The following is a 22,590-nucleotide window of genomic DNA, read 5'->3' as shown; positions in this document are numbered from 1 at the left end:
TGCATGGCGTGATCTCGGCTCACTGCAACTTCTGCCTCCTGGGTTCAAGCAATTCTCCTGCCTCAGCCTCCTGAGTAGCTGGGACTACAGGCACACGTCACCACACCCAGCTAATTTTTCTATTTTTAGTAGAGACGGGGTTTCACCATGTTGGCCAGGATAGTCTCGATCTCTTGACCTCATGATCTGCCCACCTTGGCCTCCCAAAATGCTGGGATTACAGGCATGAGCCACCACACCCGGCCCTTTTTGACTTTTTAATTAGAGCCATTCTGACTGGTGTGAGATGGTGTCTCATTGTGGTTTTGATTTGCATTTCTGTAATAATCAGTGATATTCAGCTTTTTTTTCATATGATTGTTGGCTGCATGTATGTCTTCTTCTGAAAAGTGTCTGCTCATGTCCTTTGCCCACTTTTTTATGGAATTGCTTGTTTTTTTCTTGTAAATTTGTTTAAGTTTCTTATAGACAGGCATCTTAATCTTAAAATGCTGGAATTCCCCTCAACCCCAAACCAGCTCCCCCCAACAACCTTTTCCATCTTAGAGAATGACAACTCAATTTTTCCAATTGAGTGGGCAAAAAATTCAGCTGAACCTTTGACTTCTCTCTTTTTCTCACACCCTACCTGAAGGCTGGCTCTGTCTGTGAAATACACTCAAAATCTGAGCACTTTCTACCACAATCACATTTCTCACCTGAATCATTACAATAACCTCCTTACTTCTACCCTTCTTCTTTGTCCACAGGTTTATTCTCCACAGAAAACCAGGGCAGTTTTTTAAAATGTTATTCAGAACACGTAACTCTCACAATCAACTTCAGCGACCTCTCGTCTCATGCAGAGTAAAAGCTGAGGCGATGTAAAGTCAACATGACCTAACACCCACTACCTCTCAACCACATCTCTGCCCATTCCTCCCGCACCGTACCCCATTCACTCTGCTTCTGAGACAAGGACTTTCTCACTGTTCCTTGAACATGCCAAGAACATCCCTGTCTCTGGGCCTTTGCACTCACTATTCCCTCTACTTGCCCTTCTCTTTGCCCAGATATTCCCTTGTTTCATTCACTCACTTTCTTTAGGTCTCTGCTCAAAAGTCACCTTATCAGTAATGTCTTCTCCTCCCACCCTATATAACATGGAAATTAACAAAATCTACTATTTCCTACTCCTACTTAAGTTTGCTTTGTTTCCTCCATAGCACTCACCACCATCTGACATTCCATATATTTACTTGGTACTTTTGTCTACTGTGTATCACCCCTACTAAAATGAATTCTATGCAGGCAGGGGTTTTGTTTGCTTTATTATTATTTTATTATTATTATTTTAGTCTCTTTTTTTTTGAGACAGAGATTCACTCTGTTACCCAGGCTGGAGTGCAGTGGTGCGATCTCAGCTCACTGCAACCTCCGCCTCCTGGGTTCAAGCTCCTGGGTTCAAGCGATCCTCTCACCTCAGCCTCCTGAGTAGCTGGGATTATAGGTGTGTGCCACCACATCCAGCAAATTTTTGTATTTTTAATAAAGACAGGGTTTCACCATGTTGGCCAGGCTGGTCTCAAACTCCTGACCTTAGGTGATCTGCCCACCTCAGCCTCCCACAGTGCTGGGATTAAAGGCATGAGCCACCATACCTGGCCTTGTTTGCTTTACTTAACATTGACTCCCAGGCACTTTGAAGAGCACATGGCACAGATGGGCCCTTAACATAAATTTGTTGAATAACTGAATAAATGAATGATGAGTGGCATCACCTCATGTCACTGCCTCATTAACTCCACAGCCCAAACAGTCTCAATTCTCTGTCCTGCACCTCCCACCTTGCAGTTCATGCCAACCATCCTTCAGGGGGCACAAGGTTGAAGGTACAGAGGTGCTGAACTGGATTGGAGTATTCAAGATCCTAGCTCTCTCTTCTTCAAGGACATGGCAAAATTCCCTTGATTTCTCCAAAGTTCATTCATTCCTGCATTTCTTCAATTATGATGTATAAATCAAACATATGTAGAACACTGCTAGATGTCAGGGAGGCTCAGAGAAGTCTCAATCAAAGCCTTCATCCTCAGGGCACTATAATTTACTCATGGAACCCAGATATTTAACTTAACATATCAACCAACAATATCATAGGGACCAATTAAACATGTGAATTGTGACAGGAAATATATAAGTGTGAAATCGGGCCATCTTAATATAAAACATGTTCAGAACTACGGAATCTTGGAGAGGTTGGATTGGAGTAGGCTCTTAAAGATGGGTAGGAAGTAGAGTGATACAGTGGACAAGGGGGTGTGAATCTAGGAACGAGAAGAAAATAGTAGGAAATTAGACAAAGTGGGATGGTAGGAGGACGGACAGAATCCTTCCTAGACCAAGGATCCTGTATATCCGCATGCTGAGGTCAAGAAGACGAAGTCCCTGGAGTGAACCCAAGTTGGCCTGTGTGACTGCGGCAGAGCTGGTCAAGGCTCTTAACAGTGACAGAAAAAGGAGCAAACCAACCACCGTGATGGCCTGCTGCTCTCCCAAACAGACCTCATCCTGCAGATGAAAGACCGCCGCGAGCCCATGCACATCCTCATGGATGACTGCTGTCCTTCTTTCTTGACCGTCCCAGTCTTCAGGTCCAAGATCCGGCCTAAGAGAGAGAGAAGGACATTTACATAAGCCTCTGCCTCAGGTTGGGAGATGGAGGAGGCAGTTCGGGGAGGGCTTTCTCCAAGTGCTCTGCCAAATGAGAACGAGTGTGGCTGTGCAAATTGTTTGTGTCTTGGAATTCCCAACATTCTTTGGCAAGAAACTCACATAGTGATGAAATCCATACAATTCAAAATGCTTTGCTTTCTTCAGAGCCATCTACACTTGCTGTCTCTGCTTTGCTGGATTCCATTGCCTGCAGTCACTCCAACTTGGCTCTCCCCCTCACCACTCCATGGAAAAGGCATTTGCCAAGGTCACCAACTTCCTTACTGCTAAATCCAAAACACGTTTTTCCTTTGTTTGATCCAACTGCTTTGCTGGGCTTTACGCGACCGCACACTGCTCCATTCTCAAGCATCTGCCTTCCCCTGGCTTCGGACACAGCGCTCCCGATTCCTCTCTCCTCTCTGCTCCTTTCTCCCTGGAGCCTCCAGCCTCAGCCTTCTTCTCTTCTCACTGTACATGTCCCCTATGCAATTTTATCCACACCCAGGTTTTGACAGTCACCTCTGGATGCTAATGACCCTACTATATCTACGCCTCTAGCATCAACCCCTTCGTTTCCTTAGCCCCAGGGCCACACCATCAGCAGCTGACCATGCACCTCAAAAGCAGCTTCACCCACTCCTCCCCAAACCCTCCCTAAACATCAGCAAGGGCACTGCCATCTGCATGGAAATCTAAGTCAGAAACCAGACGTTATCCCTGAGTCCCTCCTCTCCCTCACCGCCTGCACACACATCTCTGTTCCTCCCACTTTTCTGCATCCATCCCCCACCTTGCTCTTACCTCAGAGGAAGAAGCGCTGAACCTCAGTGTATTTCTTCTGACACCCCCCATGGGGTTCTGGGCCATCAACTGACCTCTGCCCACGTGGCTATTTCTACCCTCTACCCTCCCTACTGTCTACTTCCTCCAGTATTTAAACACCATCAAATCTCTTCCATCTTAGGGGAAAACAAACAAGCAAAAGACCTTCTCTGGCCTTGAAGTTCTTATCCTCTCTCTGCATCTGCAGTTGGAGGGTTCTGTCCACACTCACTGCCCCCTCTTGATGCCCAGCCCACTGTACCCACTGTAGTGGGCCTCCACCCACTACAGCTCCATGGCAGCTGCTCCAGCCCAGGCCACAAGGGCTCTCTATGTGGCCCAATTTGATACACACTCTTCAGCCCCTCTCCACCTTGTCATTATGCTTGGCCAGTCCCTTGGAACATTCTTGCCCTAGGACACCCCCTTCTCCAGCCTATCCTGGAGGCAGCGCCTCTTCCTCAGTCCAGCTCCTCCCCACCCCATGTTGGCATTCCCAGGGCTGGGCCTTGGCCCTTCTCTCTCTCACTCTCTCCCAGGGATCCTTGGTGATTTTCAACTCTACCACCTCTTACATACTGAGGACATCAAGATGTCCATCTCCAGCTGATAAAGCCTCCCTCCTTTGACTGAAACTCAGTTGGCCTCCTGCGAGTCCTCTGCCTGTCTAGGCCTGACCTTGAGCTTCCCTCTCTGTCCTTGCAGAACCCAATTTGAGCAAGAATCCTAACTTAGTTAGGTGAGAATCCCCCACCCTTGGTATCTGACACCTTTGATATCTACCACCCTGCACTGTCCTCAGCAAGGATTCTGATGATTGAGTCTAACGGGAATCCCCCGACCCCTGATGTTTCCCTTCAGTCATTCTCCACTCACTGTCTCCTGCCGCCACCTTGCTTCTTGCTTTTAAACCCTCACTTATCCTTGTTGGAATTGGGTCCACTCTCTCCTAGCATGCAAGACCACAGTGCAGTGGTGCCTGCACCTCTTGACATGGCACCCCTTGAATGGAATCTTCTTTATAGTTTTTAACAAATGTCGGGAATCATTTCTTCTTTAACACAGCCAGACCTCTCTTGGAAGCTCCTACATGTACAACTGTCTCTTGGGCATCTCACTGACATCTTACATTCCTCAGGTCCAAAAGCAAATTCTTCTTCCTGTCCAAAGCTGCCCTTTCTCCACAGTCCCCTATCTTTGTCACTGGCACCACCACTACCCGGTTGCCCAAACTAGAAATCTAGTAGGTAAGAGCATAGACTCTGGAGCTGGACTACGTAGCTTTAAGTCCTGCTTCCTTCACTCACTGTGTGACCCTGGGCAAGTTACCTAACACCTCTGTGCTTCAGCTACTTCACTGGTAAAAATGAAGATAATAATAGTACTTCTTTAGATAGTTTTTGTGAGCATTAAATGAATTAATATTACAAAGTGACTACAATTATGCTTGGCTCTATAAATGCTTATTAAATAATGAATATGAAAAACTCCAACATTTGATCAGTCACCAATATTCTGTCAATTCTAGTTCCTGTGTATCTTTGGCTTGTGCACTTCCTGCCTCTGCACTGCTACCACCTTAGATCTGTCCCCCTCACTGCACTTCTGGATGGATGGCTGCAATAGGGCAGTCATCACTTCCTCTGATCTTGTCCCCTTCATTCTAGGCCCTGCATTGCTATCAGAATTCTTCACTTAAAACACAAAAACGATTATGGCTGTATCATTTATGTGACCCGTCACTCAGACTTGCTAGTCCATGGTTTTCTCTATTGTAAAATGAAAGAGCAAGATCTTGCTTTCAGGATTATTGTGATACAACATACATAAAAGTGATTCGCACACAGGAGGCAAGCGACAAATGTGTTTCCTGGAAGACTTAGACCAAATGATCGCATCACACTCCTCCTTGAGAGCCTTTCACGTTCTCCACTCTTAGTTGCCAGGAAAATGCAAGTCCCGCAGCCCAGTATAAAAGGCCTCCGAAGTCCGGCCCCTGCCCTCCTCTTATACTCCCTCCTCACCCTACACCATCCCACTGCTCCACCCAGGCCTCCGCTGCTGCCCAGAAGGACTCACAGCTCCCCAGTGTGCCACTCCTCTCTCATCCCTGGCCCTTCCCAGCCATCTCCCCTCCCTGAGCAATCCCCTTCCCTTTGCCTAATTTCCTTTTTTTTTTTTCTTTGAGACAGGGTCTCGCTCTGTAGCCCAGGCTGGAGTGCAGTGGTGGAATCTCAGCTCGCTGCAGCCTTGACCTCTGAGGCTCAAGCAGTCCTCTCACCTCAGCCTCCCGAGTAGCTGGGACTACAGACGTGTGCCTCCATGCCCAGCTTATTTTTTTATTTTTTGTAGAGACGAGGACTTGCTATGTTGCCCAGTCAGGTCTTGAACTCCTGGGCTGAAGCATTCTTCTTGCCTCAGCCTCCCAAAGTGCTGGGACTACAGGTGTGAGCCACTGTGCTTAGCTGACTTCTACTTTTTATCACAACTTACTCAAGGTGTCACCTCAGCCATCGCTTCACAAATGTTCATTTAGCCCGGACAATATGTGAGAGACACTAATGTAAGCACAAAGAATTAAACAGGCAAAGGCCATTATATCCTAGAGGATGAGAGAGCGGACAACAACAACAAAGAAGAGAACAGACTAAAGTCGATGAGAATAGACTCAAACAGAACAGATAGTTACACTGAGATAACAGCTAAGAACAATAAAGCCAGGAAGAGTGAGAAAGGGATTGGAGAGCTGCAGCTTTGCAGCAGACAGCGTTTCATAAGGGTTTCTATCATTTGAAATCAAAAGGGCCTCGAAGAAGACACCCTCCCCAAACCTGGGTCCCACCGCTCCAAATGGAGGAAGGTGTGGGGGAGTGAAAATACATGCAAGAGAGGGTGGTCACCTTCCTCGCTGCACTCTGCAGCATACTGTGCTCTCCTTGGGCCGGCTCTGTCACGCTGTGCTAGAACTATCCTGCACACATGGTCTAGGACTGTGCCTGGTCCGCTTCCTCCCCTCAACACTTGCAGCCTTCCCTTCTCACATGGACCAGGGCTCTGCAGACTGCATGGCACTCTACAAAGACCCAGCAATCACCATCATGCTGACTACTGGTACGTTCATCTTTAAGCAGGATGTGTAGACCAGAATTCTACTCAGTGGAATGGTCTGACTCAGTGTGCTGAGAGCTCTAGGGCGGCCGGTGCAGGGGAGGCCCTGGGCATCTGCTGATTCTGCGCTGTCTGCTGCCCTAGGTTTGACACCTGTCTGTCTCCTTCACAGACGGCGTCTTTTTACGGCCATGTTAGTGTAAATTGTCACTTGCTTTATCAACTACCAAATGGCAAATGGTTTCAGCTGTGAAGTAGGCCACATGAGGGTCTGGCAGATTCCAAAGTGTGCTCTGAAAATAAATCCCAGCTGTGTAGCACATGAACAGTGGAACATGAGGAAATGAAAAAACACATTTCCATGATCTGTTGTCATGACCTTGAGAGACAACAGCTTCAACGTTTATTTCTCTGTGTGCTTCTCCAGTTTCCTTGGACACAATGAAGCCGCTCTTCAGGCTCCTCTGGAATGAAAACATGCCTGACTTCATAGAGTAGGTGTGTTCCTGAAAGGTTGTATGTAAATTGGATTTTTGACAAATGTAAGAGTAGCTGAGATGTACAAAATCAAGTGGCCATCGCCCCAGCACTGGGCTGTGAATCCCAGTGTCATGGAATGGCAGTCAGTCTCCATCCCACAGGAGACCTGGGTGCTGGGTTTGCTTACTATGGGCTCCTAGTAGAGAGGCAAACAGAGATGTTGCTGCCAATTACACTGTTCCTAATCTAATCTTCATTCCTGACCCACAGAAGCCTGGGTTCTGCTTAGAGCCATGGGCCTGGATTCCTCGGGCTGACTCCCAGCAGATCCCTAGAGGCACAATCCATCCAGCCAAGGCTGGCTCCTTCTAGAATCCCTGCTCCCCAGCCTCATCCACTGGGTCTGAAGGACTCTGGTTCATTTGTAATCCTGTCTCTGGGCTGGTCCCATGATGCCTCCCATTCTGTTTTCCTTAGTCAATGCCTAAACAACCGGCCACCCTGGTCACCTCTCCTATGTGTACTCTTCACCCTTGATCCAATCCCCCTGCTCCTTTCCCTCCTAATCTCCAACCCCCAGGGTGCCCTCCAGAATACCTACTCAGAAGTAAGACAGCTCCTGTACACTCAGCTCCTTACAGACACTCCCTGAACTCAACTCAACCCCCTGCCTCAGTAGAGACCAGCCTGCCATCTGGAGCCTGCCCTCTGGAGCCTGCCCTCTGGAGAGAAGACTCATGCTCCCATGTCCCACATGGCATGGGGTCAAAGGTAGTCTTGCTGTCTTCCTCAGTCCCCAAAGCTCTTCCAAACCTGACTCCTGCATGACACGCTCCTTCCAGACTCATGACATCTGCCTCGTCCACCTACTACCCCTCCTTTGTTTCTGTTGTCTTCCCACCTCTGGGTCTCTCCTCCTCCTTCATTTTAGGCTTTCAGCACAGCACCCACAGCCTTTCTCTTTACCCCAAGACCTGCTATCATCCTACATGGTTTCAGCACCCATGTGGAAGGCCTACCTAACATCCCCCTCTCAGGACGTGTCCTCCTCAATTCTGAGCATGCTTTCCTCCTGTTCAGGGCAGCCAGCCATGCCCACTGCCACATCTGGGAACTTGTGGGCATCTATAACTGCTCCATCTGAAATGGTACAATCAAACAGCCCCCAGGACCACAATTAGTTTTCTCACTCTGGTCCTCTCACTTTCCCCATTCTTTGAATTCGGGGAGAATCTAGTGTTGGAATTCTTGACGTCCTATCAGCATCCTCCTTTTGGTACAGAGCGATGAGCTTCTCTGTGGCTCAGGGACCCAGTTGTTAGAGCACTTGGGCTCAAGTTGCACAATGGCTGGCTTTGTAAGAGGCCCCAGAAATCTTCCAACACAACCAGAAGCTGTGGAAGCAGATATTGTTCTGGGTTTGATGTACAAAGGAGAACCATTAGTGAGCTGATAAATTAGTAATTACGCTATTTCAAATGAAAAAGGCAGCAAGGATGTAAGACATGCCTCTTCCGTATGCTGGTTGTGAGAGTTTGTGCAGGTCACTTCATTTCTTGGAGGCACAGTTTCTTCAACTGGAAAATGGAATCAGGCATTCCTACTTTGAAGGGTTATGTACAGATTTCAAGACCGACACACTAGAGCTCAATGAACCCCCTTAGAGAATCAGAGTACAAGTGACTGGCAGGCTCCCAGCACAGAGAACCGCAGGCAGGGAGGGTCTCCTGAGACTGGGAGCTAGCCCCTGCCTCCTGGCTGCTGGAGGGAGAGAGGGCATTCAGACCACTCTGGAATAATACACAGAGCAAGGCCTCACGCTACAAGATTGAATAACTTGCTATTCTTGTTTTTCTCCTTAATTTTCATTCTAAAACTAACATGGTCATTTTAGAAAAATCACGCACGTGAACACTCTAAGTAAAAATCCCAGATAACCTTCTCCAGAGAAAAATACTGTTGGCATTTAGGTGTGTTTCTGGTCAATCTTTTTCTATGCATGCCTGCTCTTTATTTTAATTAGCTGAGGTCTCATGGTGTATATTTTTCTACTTCATGTCACTTAGCATAAACTCAAGAATTTCACCACAAACCTCATTTTAAAGGCTCTTTTAATACTATTTTGAGTAGGTAATTTACTATTAGACATTTATGTTGTTTCCAGGTTTTTCCTATGGCCAAGGGTGCTGTGGTGAACATGTACATACAAACAAAAATCCAAACCATCTTAGGATGGATTTCCAAATATGGCATTCCTGCATCAAATAAGGAGAATATTTTTAAGGCTGTTAATATCAAACCCTACTCTACCTCTAAAGCTCACAGGGAACTATGCTGTCAATACCTTTACTGATTCTCAGTTTTTCTACTCCATGAAATGAGAATAAGAATTATGACCACCTTACTTCAAAGTTTTTTACTGTAATTTTTCTAAGACAGTTGAAAAGCATAAAATGCTTTACAACATGAGTCAACAAAGTACTTCCTGCAGCCCAAATCTGGTCCACCACTTGGTTTTGTAAATAAAGTTTTATTGGAAAACAGCCATGCCCACTCATTTATTTATTGTCTATGGCTACTTTCATATACCATGGCAGAGCTGGGTGGTTGTAACAAACACAACATGGCCCACAAATCCTAAATATTTACTGTGTGTCCCTTCACAAAAATGCATTCTCTGACTCCTGCTTCAGAAGATATAAGGATTCCAGAACAGAGCATCTTTTTTGATGGGCAGAGGGCCCTTCTGTAATTGTTTGCAGTAAGCTGATTTGTAAGTATTATTTTGGTCAGTAGTAACTTTTTAAAAAAGAAGAATCTGAAGTTTGTCTTGGATAAGATCACAAAAGAAGGCTTTGTGCACATAAAAATTCTCCTCAGGCTACAAGAGAAATACAAATATAAATTAGAATTATTTCATCAAAAGAATCCTTAAGAAAACTGGAAACATCTTATCTTGGTTCAAAAAGGAGGAACAGTGAGATAGCAAAGGAGGAAAACAAGAGAAAATAATTAGGAACAAAAGCAAAGCAAACCAATGGCCCCCATGAAGGACAATATTTGATGTGGTTCCAAAAATGTGTCCCCCTGAAATGGGGGCCCAGAACTGGAGGATGCTTTGGTTACTGTTCCAGTGACAGTGTGTTCTCATTCTCAAAAGGTTGACCCCACTTATTACAGCAGCTGTGCACACAGGAAAAAACACCAGGCCACAGGACAGGGATCCAACCAGCGTGCCTGAGGCCTGCTCCTGAACAAACTCTAGAGCCCAGAGCTGTGTCAGCGAGCCTGGGAGAGAACGGGCCTTCTACTACTAAAGGTGGGTGTGTTTTCCTTAGACTTCATTCTCTCTGGCAGGTGTCTGTAAGTGGCTGAGGGCACAAATACATCAATTCACTGGTTGCAGCCAAACCATTTTCTTCCCAAACTAGAAGAGGGAGCTCTGAATGGGCAGTAGAGTTGCATAAGACATCTCTTACTCTATTTACCCATTACCTCCTCTACCACAATCCTTTCTTGAGAAGTAGCTCTCATACTAATCCTTCATTATGAAAGTTAAAAAAAGAGCTGCCATCTTCTTACAAGATCCCATCTCCCTGGCCATAGTGATTGGTTGAGGACTAGGCACCTGACACACCCTGGGCCAATCATAGTAACTCACCCACCCTCTGTCTATAGTGATTGGTCCCAAGACTAGGATAGAATCCAACCAGGCCAATCAGAGTCCTCCATAGGCAAAATGTGACCTTTGCCACCTTTCCCCCTCTTTTCTCTTTGAGAATCTGAGCATGGCTCTTTCAACGGCAGTGCTTCAGCTTCAAGGACAATTGGGTCTAGGAGAACAAAACTGACTCCAAGAAAGCAGTAAAAACATAAAACAGTGAAAAGCTTCTCCCAGTGTTCAAGTCTTTAACACTTGGTTCTGTCACCTGCAACCAAATAGTTCAGGCTAATACAATGTTCTGTGGCCTTTGACAGAAGAGGAAGGACAAGGGAATTAACTCTTTACTCACTGAGCACTCTACTAAGGGCTAGGTATTCGGAAATGTTTTACATGTGTTACAGTATTTATCTACACAACCCTAGGAAGTGGGTCACAGTGGTTGCACACCAAGACGCAGCAGGGAGAAGGGCCTTAGGGGCAGTTCATTTCAGAGGGGAGAAATATTTGATCACTGATATGCCAAGAATTGCTGGGACATGATGACAATAAAAAGCAGATTAACTTTTAGTAGGTTCTATTATTGTTTTTAAATATCCTGTGGACAATGCAGCTCCTACTGCCTGCATGGTGGGCAATGCCCCCTCCTCGATAGCCCCTGCTAGGCTGTATTTGTCCCACAAAGAAACTGAAGCCCAGAGACACTAAGTAACCAGTCACGGTTGTCTCACAGCTGAGAAGTGCGGAGTCAGGATTTGAAGAGGGCAGCCTGACTTACTGCAGAGCCTGTACTACTTTTCACAATACAACTGCTCTGGGAAGTCTGGAGACCACTCCCCAAAGCAGACAATAAGACGGCACCCACCGAACAGAAGCAGATGGGCAGTGAGGGGGGCAGGAGGTCAGCCATCTGCAGGGACTGTGGCCAGCTTGTGGCTGTTTCAGGATCAGAAACCCAGACTGGGAACATCTGCCTTTTTATTTTTATTTTTTTGTAGTTCTTTTCTGTGTATTTCTTTATTCCTCTTCAATTTTTCCCTTTGGTTTAGTAGAGAACTTTGGATCATTTCAGCCTCTCTCAGCCATTCCTGGGAGACTGGGGGGAATGGGTTTGCACCCATATTTAGTGGAGTTATAAGAGCTACAGGTCCCCTAATGGCAGGCATGGTTGCAGTGACCACACTTTCCAGCTTTGGCTGGGACAGCCTGGCTTTTGCCTATTGTCCTAGGACGGTCATTAATACAGCCTCTTTTCACTCTCCCAGTGCATGGATTTGGACCATCACCTATATATACAATAAGGTCACTGTTTTTAAAGTGGTAGCAAAGAGGGACTCATGAGTGAGAGATGAATCCCACACCAAGAAGGTTGAGAAACAGTTACATTTAATGCCACGTAGCCCTCCTGCCAGTCACTTAAGCTCCTCTCTCCTCCTAGATAGGTCTACATTTTGTCTTTAGGGGCAGGGCGCAATGATCCAACAGCCCCTCAGAAAAGAATGGTGTGCCATCGGTGCTTCCAGGCAGGAAGGAGGGAGTGCAACTGGAGATGGCTGGTCACTCAGGGTAGAACTTGTTCCAGTTTAGTAACAGGGAGTTAACCCTCAGGTAGAGTCAGAAAGCTCCATTCTTCCAAAGAAATGCTTTCTGAGGGCCCCCGATGGTGCAGCTGGCTGTACCTCATCCTGTTCTGGCCTGAACTTCACCAGGGCCACCACGATACTAGGAACACAGTAGGAGCCACATGCAGATGTTCAGCTTGTTGCAAACACTGGGAGACTAACACGAAGGTGGAACCACAACATGAAATGTATTAGAAAATCGTTCCCTTTCCCCTTCTCCCTTAAATTCTTGCTCTAGAGAGAAGGCCTTTCTTCCTCACTTGCTGAGTAAAGTGTTTTCCTCAGGAAGAATATACTTATAATACTTATAATTATCTCTTCTGCAACACTGCTCTACCATTTCAAATCTATATCCAACACTGCTCTACCATTTCAAATCTATTTAATAGTCATGACAGTCTGCGGGCTTCTCAGCTCTCCTGCAGCACAGGGAATGCTACTGCCCTCAACAGAATGGTATCTATATTAGTTTCCATGGCCATGTAGCAACTCAGCAGCTTAAAACAGCACCCATTTATTACCTCACAATTGACCAGGTTCTCTGCTGAGGGCCTCATAAGGACAAGATCAAGGTGTTGTCTGGGCTGGGCTATTACTTAGAGGCCCTGCAGAAGAATCCACCTCTGAGATCATTCCAGTTGTTGGCAGATCCTTGCAGCTGTCAGGTCAGGTGCCCATGCCCTCGCTGGCTGTTGGCCAGGGGCCATGTTAGGAGGCTGCTCACAGATCTTGGCTCATGGCTTCTCCAACTTCAAATCCAGCAATGGTCTATGGCCTATAAAATCCTTTTTGTGCTTCAAATCTTTCTGACTTCCCCATCTGTCATGAGCCAGTTAAAATTTTCTCCTTTTAAATGGCTTACTTGTTTGGGTCATGCCTACCTGGATAATCTCTGTATTTGATGATCAACTGATTTGGGACTTTAACTACATAGGCAAAATCCCTTTGCAGCCATACTTAGTGTTTGATTGAATAACCAGGGGATGGAAACCTTAGGGATCCTTTTAGTATATTGCCCACCATGGTCCCCAACATTATCGACACTTAGGCAGATAGCTTGCCTGCCTTCCTGGATTACAAACTTTGTGAAAGCAGCTAGCCAGGGGTTGAATATCTCTGTGTCCCCTAGTCCAGGGTGCCTCACATACATACACTGGTGTCCAACAGCTCTGTCCTGAATCACAGCCACCCGCTGTGGAGGCTAAGCTGTCATAACTGCACAGCGGCCCAATTACAACTCCTTACAGGCTCCTATGGATGCCCCATGTGTCTCTCTTTTCCTGTTTTCCAAATAATCCTTGAGGATTTAGAACTAAGATTTTTCTCTACAAGTAATTCCACCCCTGAAGCCTAACAAAGCATTTTCCTTTGGCAGTAGGAATCCTAAGCAACTTCCAGAAGCTGAGCTCCTGACATATTCCCAACAACTAGGAGCCTATAAACACAGGTCCTCCCCTAGTAACCTGGGCCACTTATCAACTAATACATCTCCTCTTTCCTGGTTCTATATGGTTATCCAGGCAGGGAAAGGCTGGTGACAGCCAATGAATGGCAGGCTACATGTATCCCACTGGCAAGTTCAGAACTATTTATCCACCTATTTATCCACTACTTATTCAGAACTTTATGGCACTTGAGCCTGGAAAAGGTTTTTAAGAAAGGACACATGGTTTCACAGCAGTGATAAAGTGCAGCGTCCTTACCAACTGGAGTTACAGGCTGTGTTAAACTCTACCCACCCAGACAAGTGCTGAGCAACTTCTCCCATTTCACACAAGATGCTCACAGCTCAAGCTGGGAGCAGGGAGAAGGGTGCTGGGCATGTGGTGAATTCACACAGGAATGGACTATAAAAGACAGCCCAGTCCCACTCTATGGCATGGGAATAAGTCACAGTGCAATGGATTTGTTTTTTTTTTTTCAAAATAATATTGTCAAGAAAGAGTGCCTGGAAGCTCACAAATGTGTAGAGACTGGGTAGAGAGCAAGAATCTATAAACTGACTCCATCCAACAGAAATTACAAAGTGCAAGCTGCAGTACTAAGCAAAGTGGCTCACAGAGTAGGGGAAGCAAGACACCATTCCTACTTAACTATGAAACCAACTCAGTTGGAACTCGAGGAAATGTCTGCACAAAATGCAAAGGCAGCACAGAGCAGACAGAGAGAGTGCTTCATGTTGGAGAGAGCAGACTGGGTCAGGGAAAGCTTCCTCCCAGAGGAGGTGCTAAAGGAGCCTCAGAGAGATGGTGCTGCAAGGGATAGGATGCCCGAGGTAAAGGGCTCAGAGCAAGGTGTGGGGAAAGTGGAAGGAGGGGTCTGAGAATAGTACAAAGTCCTGTTTGGCTGGAGCTCCACAGGGAGAGGGGCTGGAGAGGTGGGCTGGGGCCCAACCCCAGGGCACAGAGCCACAGGAAGGCACGAGCAGAAGCAAACAGAGGAGTCAACCTCTCAAAATGATTCTGCTATCTGTCACACGAGGAGGAAAGCCAGAGACTTGAGAACCGTGCTTCTGACAAACCCTCCAGCCCTTCATGCTGTTGGCAATGAATGTTGAGCATGCTTTGCAAAGGCCACATTCCATTCTAAAAGCAAAACTTCTACCTCCCGGAACTGCCCAGGAAAATTCATATGATTTGCGGTTTAAATACACGAATATCAATAATTTAGATTTTAGGGGCAAAAACTTGTAAGATTAGCATTCATATCCAACATTCAGGAAAAGAGAGACACCTCAACTTGGAACCCAAGTGTCCAGCTGTGTCAGGAGAGCTTCCGTGTACACAAAGAGTGTACTGGGAAGAAGGGGGTGTTGGCAGCAACAATAATGTTCACTGAGCAGAATGGGCTCCTGCTGACCCACAGAGGGAAACTGTTTTCAGATAGTAAGAATAGGCTTTTGGGAACCATCCCCCTCTGGGCCCTCTTGCCCTCCTGAGCAAGGAAGATGGCGGCTGGGGTTTGGGTTAGAAGTCAGATTAGAATCTGTGGCCGTGGAATAAGGAGACAAAAAAAGGCTTACAGGGGTGGGGGTGCCTGATTAGGTCTGGCAAAAGGGACTTAGCATTGCCACTAATAGGCCCTGCAGACACTCAGAAGAGCCTTTCTGCCAAGCAGTCTGTTTGCATGTCAATCCCTTTGTCCCTCTACTGTACCATCTGGGGAAGGTGCTAATGAGACACTAACTAGGCAAGGAGCAGGCAGCAGGATGGCACAAGGAGGGCAGCAAAACTCTGCAGAGAACATCTGAGAGATCATCATCTCATGAGCAATGAAAAGAACAAGACTGGCACATTTGGGATCAGTCCATACCAAGGAACAGAGAACTCCAACATGAATGACAGGCCATACCACCTCTCCCACCTCAACAACTGGGCTCTCGTGGCTCTCTGAAAAGCCCCAGAACTTCACAGCTTTTTCTACATTCGCATTCTCAACATAATGTGGGATCACGGGGCACCGCCTGCTGTGGCCTGCTGCTCTGCTATTCATTATAAAATCATCACCCCACAGTCCTCCCATGGCCGGCACCTCTTCCGCTATTTAATCTGTAGACAAAAGTACAAATTCTTCATCCTGTTTAGAATATGCTGAAGTGTGATTTAAAGAAATACATTCCTCTTGGGGTATCATGCTACAAAAATGCCAGAAATGCAAGCCCGAGGGGTTTAATTTTAACGGTAAATGATTAACCCTCCTTGGCTGTGGAAAGGCAGCCCCATATATGCCAGGAGACCAGGCTGACATGGAGTTCAAGAAGGCAATTTCGAGTCATGCCTTCCCTCCTTCACAGTTTGCTAATGAAATGATTTTAAAAATACAAAAATAGCAGGAAAAATCTGCACTCATAAAGAAAAACAGTAGAAGGGGCCTTAAAATAGAGAGATATTGAAATATTTCTGCAAAAAACAGCACAGCACACCTGTGATGGTCTGGAAATGAGTATGAGCAGCTCATGTGTCTTAGTTCATTTTGTGTTGCTATAAAGGAACACCCAAGGCTGGGTAATTTGCAAAGAAAAGAAGTTTATTTGGTTCATGGTTCTGCAAGCTGTATAAGAAGCATGGCGCCAGCATCTGCTTCTGGTGAGGACTCCAGGAAGCATCATGGCAGAAAGCAAAGAGGGAGCAGGAATGTCACATGGCAAGAAAAGGAGCAAGACAGAGAGAGGAGGAGGGGTGCCATGCTCTTTTAAACAAACAGCTCTCAGGTGAACTAAAAGAGTGAGAACTTACTCATTTCCACAGGGAGGGCACCAGGCCATTAGTGAGGCATCTGCCCTCAATATCCAAGTATCTCCCACCAGGCCCCATCTCTAACATTGGGGATCAAATTTCAACATGAGATTTGGAGGGGACAACCATTCCAACTATATCACCATGGTTCAACAAATATGAGGAAACAACCTGCCTGGGAAGGAAGTGAAAGAGTTCCCTACTAGAAGTTTCCAAACTCCAAGGAGGAGAGAGAGAACAGGAAATCAAGAAGCAGAAGACAAGTGGCCTAGGGTATAATCACAGTGAGGCCAGAGGCAGAGCCCCCTCATATCACCCTGACTTAAAGCAAACAACCTGCCACATAAAGAGGAAGAAGGGCTGCCACAGCCTGCTTCTGAGGGGCAGCATTTCATTTAAAGGAGTGGGCATGGCCCTACTAACTTCAGGTAATGATGAAGGCACAGGGCTGCCTCGGCTGCAGCTCCCAGATAGCTGTACACAATTCAGGAAAAATCAGAACAAATCCCCCACCCCCGCCCCCCACCACTTGCTGTGGTTTGAATGTGTCCTCTAAAGCTCATGTATTGGAAACTTAATCCCCAATGCAAGAGTGTTGAGAGGTGAGACCTTTAAGAGGTGATCAAGTCATAAGGGCTCAGGAGGGCAGAGCCCTCATGAATAGTTTAATGTCATGATTGCAGGGATGGGTTTGTTATAAAAGCAAGCTTGGCCCTTCTTGCTTTCTGCTCTCTCTCTTGCTCTCTCTTGCTTTTGCTCTCTCAGTCTTTTGCCTTCCACCATGGGATGACACAGCACGAGGGCCCCTGACAGATGTCAGAGCCATGGTCTTGGACTTCCCAGTTTCCAGAACTGTAAGCCAAATAAGTTTCTGTTCATTATAATCAGTCTGTGGTATTCTGTTATAGCAGCAGTAAACAGAATAAGACACCAAGAAACAGAAAGAACACAATATGTTGAAATACTAAGTCTCAGCAATATTTGAGAAAATCTTTTATAAATAAAAAGAAAATAACCTGGGACCAAGAAAGATTGCTTTTAGATGAAAAACATGATTTCAGAAATGGACACCCAAATGGAGGCAATAAATAGTGATACTGCTAAAAACTGAATCAATGAATTAAAAGAAACCTTTGGAAATTCTCCGAGGTCACACACACACACACACACACACACACACACAGCAAAAGGGAAAGGAGGTAAATATAATATGCAAAAGGCTAAGATTCCTAAATAAGAGAGTCAGGCAATCCATCACAGGAATTTGAGAACTGAGCTGACAGAGGAGATAGAGAAGAGGCATTCAAAGAAATTATAATAAGGACCTCTGCTTCCAACCAAGTAACAGGGGCCAGATTGACCTTCCCTTCTGAAACCATCAAGCACCCAGAAAAATCTATAGAATAGTTCTTACACATTGGACATCAGATAATGAAGGACCCTGAGAGACTGGAAAAGGAGAACAAAGTTGGAGGACTAACATTATCTGATTTGAAGATGATAAAGCTGTAGTAATCAAGACACTCTGAGCCAGGCATGGTGGTGGCTCATGCCTGTAATCCCAGCATTTTGGGAGGCTGAGGCAGGAGGATGGCTTGAGCCTAGAAGTTTGAAATCAGCCTGGGCAACACCAGACCTTGTCTCTACAAAGAATAAAAAAATTAGCCAGACGTGGTGGCACATGGCTGTAGTCCCAGTTACTCAGGAGGCTAAGGTGGGAGGATCACTTCAGCTTGGAAGGGCAAGGCTGCTGTGAGCTGTGATGGCGCCACTGCACTCCAGCCTGGCCTGAGCAACCAAAGAAGACCCTGTCTACAAAAAAAAAAAAAAGAAAAAAGAAAAAAGAAAGAAGGACGCTCTGCATAAACAGAATAGCACAGAGTCCAGAAATAGACGTACACCTGTGTAGATAATTGGTGTGCAAAGGCAATTCAGTAGAGAAAGAATTGTCTTTTCAATGAAGGTGCCATGATTCAGCTGAGAGATTAAAAAACAAAATAAAGGAAAAAAACACCAAAAAACCGAAGGTGCTGGAACAACTGAATATGCCTATACAAAAAAAAAAAAAAAAAAAAAAAAAAAAAAGGCCTGTCCTGAGAAGTAAATGAGATGTATTTGTGAAGTCACTTCACACAGTATGTAAATATTAGTTTCTTCTCTTCTTGGATCCTCCCAACCCCACCCCCCAAAAAATCCATTTCCCTTCCAGCAACCAGAACAGTCTTTATGTATAAAAATGCAAATTGGATCATGTTAACATGCTTTCAGGGACTGCTTCTTGCACTAAGAGTAAATTCCAAGTGCATAAATGGTTCTCTGTGGCTGTCTCTGGCCTGACGTTTCCCCCTCATCTCACTGCATGGGATATGGCTTGGCTGTGTCCCCACTCAAATATCATCTTGAATTCCCATGTGTCGTTGGAGGGATCTGGTGGGAGGTAATTAAATCATGGGAGCAGGTCTTTCCTGTGCTGTTCTCGTGATAGTGAATAAGTCTCACAAGATCTGATGGTAATAAAAAGGGGTTCCCCACATAAGCACTTCTCTTTTTGCCTGCCACCATCCATGTAAGTCGTGACTTGTTCCTCCTTGTCTTCCACCATGATTGTGAGGCCTCCCCAGCCATGTGGAACCATAAGGCCATTAAACCTCTTTTTCTTCCCAGTCTCAGGTATGTCTTTATCAGTAGCATGAAAACTAACTAATACAATGGCCTTCCTCACTTCCCCAGAGCCATCAATACCTTCCCTGCCCCAGAGCCTTTTCACATGCTATGCTATTCCCATGGCTGGGCAAGTTCTTGACCCCACTCCCCCTACCACCTCACAAATTGCTAACTCCCATTCATGTCCTTCCATTTTCAGCTTTATAGTCATTTCCTCAGAGGTCTTTCCCCACTCCACTCTCCCCACCACCTCTAACATGTAAATTAGGGTCCCCTGCCCCTGTCCCATAGCCTCCTGTTCTTTTTCTTTAGAACATGCCACCAATTTGACTCTATATTCATTATATAACTGCCTGTTTGTCCATTTCCTGGGGTAAAGCTCCATGATGCATGGTGACCATAGTTTCATGCATTGCTGCACCTTCCGTTTCTAGTGCAGTGACACATGCTGATAACTATCTGTTGACTTAAACTAAGATATGCAATTTGCCTCCCATAAAGAGGTTTCCCCTTCACCTGTGAAGACCTGGTGGCCAAGCCCTAGTGGCTGGCCTCAGTCTTGGGCCAGGCTATGGGCAGCCCCGAGGGCAGACGGGACTGTGGGGCAGGGCCTGCATCCACATGGAGGGGCTCTTTGCATCATCAGGTTATTTTGGGTAAACCTCAGCTGCTCTGATGGCCAGCCTGCGGCCAGCTCCACCAATAGGCTTTCTTCCATGGGCTTCAGTAGACACCGCGGATGTCCTGCCCGGATACCCTGGATCTCACGCACCAGTTTGACTGCTGGGTCCTCCCCTAGCTGCTGCAGGTTCTTCAGCTGATGGCTCACACCTGCATCTTCTCCAGAGCCTTCTCCTTGAAACCGCCTGGCCTGAAGTTATCTAGGAGTTACATCCACCCCTCAAGGCCTGTGACCAGTGACTGATTTGCCTCAAAGAGGGACTGACTCTGTGCAACTTACTCTCCCAAACTTTGTCCCTGTAGATCAGGTTGAAGCTAGACTCCCCAGAATCACGTCTTTGCCTGGCTTCTCTTCTGACCTATCCTGACCTATCCAGCTTCTCTCTCTCACCACTTTCTCCTGAGAGTGCTCACAAAAGTGTGTGCACGAATCCCTGACCAGGCAGGGACTGAGAATACCTCCCAAGACAAAGCTGCCTACGGTTGGAAAAAAAAAGATAACAAGCATTTACTGAGTACCCAGGCCATGCCAGGCACTGTCTCAGGCACCATCCTCACACCAACACTGATGAGGAACTGGAGGCTCAGGGAGGATCCCTGTACCCTGTCCAAGATCACCCAACTGGTCAGCAGGGAAACGAGGACTCAAACCCAGGCAGAAAGTCCATGCTCTTAACTCCCCACCATGGCTGTCGGTGAGTCCACCCGTCTGCCAATTCCCAGCCCTAGCAAGCAATGTGAGTTGTGCTATCTAAGATGATGGCAGGGGTTACTGGGGGTAACTTCAAACTGAGTACAAGTGCACTGTTCCAATGTAAAAAGGGCTATCTTCTGAGATGGCCAGCTCCGCCACTGCAGGTGTTCAAAAAGAAGCCAGTGGCCACTTCACAGGCCTGTTACAGAGGGAGCTGTAGAACTGAGAGAAGAGTCAGCCTATGTGACCCTCATGATGCCGAGCTCTTGTGAGTTCAGGTCCTTAGAATGTGTGCGCTCATCTCAAGGTTAAAGAATGGCATTGTAAATAGCTCATTGGAGAGTAATTTATGTCATCACCCAAAAGGAGAAAACTGAAAGCCATCTATCAGATCACTGCCTGAGCAAATGACTGGCCAGGGAGGCTTTGCGTTGGAGTAGAAGAAAAGAATCTACAAAAATAAAGGGAAAACTGGATGCAGATGTTTTCCTCAATTAGCTTCTACTAAAAAAGCAATAAACAGGAAAGATCAGTGCTATACGTGCACTTTTATTTAGCCATGTGGCATGAGTCATGACATTTCAGAGGGAAATGTGTCTGTCTTTGGTGAGGCTAAAGGAAACTATTTTATTTTCTTTATCACACTGGAGTTTTTGCAACAAAGCTATTTTTAACCAAAGTATTACAAAATATGACTATCACTTGAGATGATTACTGAAATCTAAATCATACCAGCAAGAAGCAATGATTCAATTTGTCTTTTCAAACATCCCAAAGTAACTCAAAGTAATTATATCTGCCTAAAAAAAATACTACTTCTAAGTTATTTCTGTTGTAGTTTCCTGTTATAGAAGGAAGAAAAAAGTCTTTGTCGACTGGCTTCCTGAACATCAAGGTTAGGATAAAAGATACCTCATTAGGAAATCAAGACTCTTTCAAAGAGGACTTAAAATGCTTAGTGCTGCACATTTTTCAATTGTGTTGCTGATTACATTTTTAACATTTTGGTTTTTGTTGGTAGTAAATTAAGAAACTATCTTCCTGAAATTTATCTCCTAGATAAAGGACAAATTAGGTTGTATTATTTTATTTTATTTTATTTATGCGTGGGGTTTGTTGGCAGGGGTCGCACTGGGGAGCAGTAGTTGGTCCACACTGGAATCATCAGGGTAGCTTTTGAAAGCCAGATGTCTGAACTTCACTATGGTACAGTCGAGTTCACAGAAATGGAGTGGAGTCCTGGCATCTGAATTTTTAAAAGAATCAACAGAATTCTGATGCACACAGTGAGATTGAGAACCACTGTTTTAAGAGCTGGGAATTTTAAAAACTTATGTACAAAGCTGTAATAAATGTTCTTCAGGCGTCACTTGGGTATGCCTTGTTTCAAGAAAAGCCATAATACGAAAATAAGAATGTAGGAACTTTAGGAGGTGACTTTTAGCATTATAAAGAAGCACACCAGTGTTACATGGTTAAATCTCTGCATGAATTTAAAGCAAGATTTAGCATTCTCAAGTCGATTCACATACATTTTTGGTGGGATAGAAAATACGTATGTTGAGCCACTGAAGAGAACTTTAACTGCCTACTCCCTCTTTATCCAGGACAGAGAGACACACTGTTATTGGGAGTTGGGAAAGGCCTGGATCCTGCAGACCACCTCTCCCTGCTTCTCAGACCCAACTTCCTGATTCCCAACAGCCCAGCTCAGGCAGAGGCTGGAGAGCTCCCTCGACTACAGAATCTTGTTTAGCGGGAAGCGGCTTGTTCTCTAATGCCAAAAGGGAGAACCTAGTTGGATGTGTACATAAAATGCACATAAGGTTCACAGTGAGGGCTGTTCTACTTGTATCCCTGGCAGCCTCCCTGATTCCCTGTAAGCCCTGTGTTGGGGAGGCTGTGTCCTCTCAGTTATTTCTCTTACAA

The 22,590-nt window shown here is 45.8% G+C and overlaps 1 protein-coding gene across 6 annotated transcripts in view; it reads right to left on the bottom strand.

Annotated features, from left to right (window-relative positions):
- Positions 1 to 22,590, bottom strand: part of ARNT2 (aryl hydrocarbon receptor nuclear translocator 2) — a 201,153-nt gene that overhangs the window by 93,305 nt on the left and 85,258 nt on the right. For all 6 annotated transcript variants that reach the window (XM_030814898.1, XM_030814894.1, XM_030814897.1 and 3 more), the window contains exon 6: positions 2,542 to 2,644. In XM_030814898.1, the coding sequence (XP_030670758.1) occupies positions 2,542 to 2,644 (103 nt within the window). The remainder of the gene's footprint in view (positions 1 to 2,541; positions 2,645 to 22,590) is intronic.

Source organism: Nomascus leucogenys, chromosome 6 (genome assembly GCF_006542625.1).
Source record: "Nomascus leucogenys isolate Asia chromosome 6, Asia_NLE_v1, whole genome shotgun sequence".
In the NCBI taxonomy this organism is placed as follows: Eukaryota; Metazoa; Chordata; class Mammalia; order Primates; family Hylobatidae; genus Nomascus; species Nomascus leucogenys.
The sequence above is the reverse complement of the archived record's forward strand: the minus strand, read 5'-3'. Positions and strand labels throughout refer to the sequence as shown.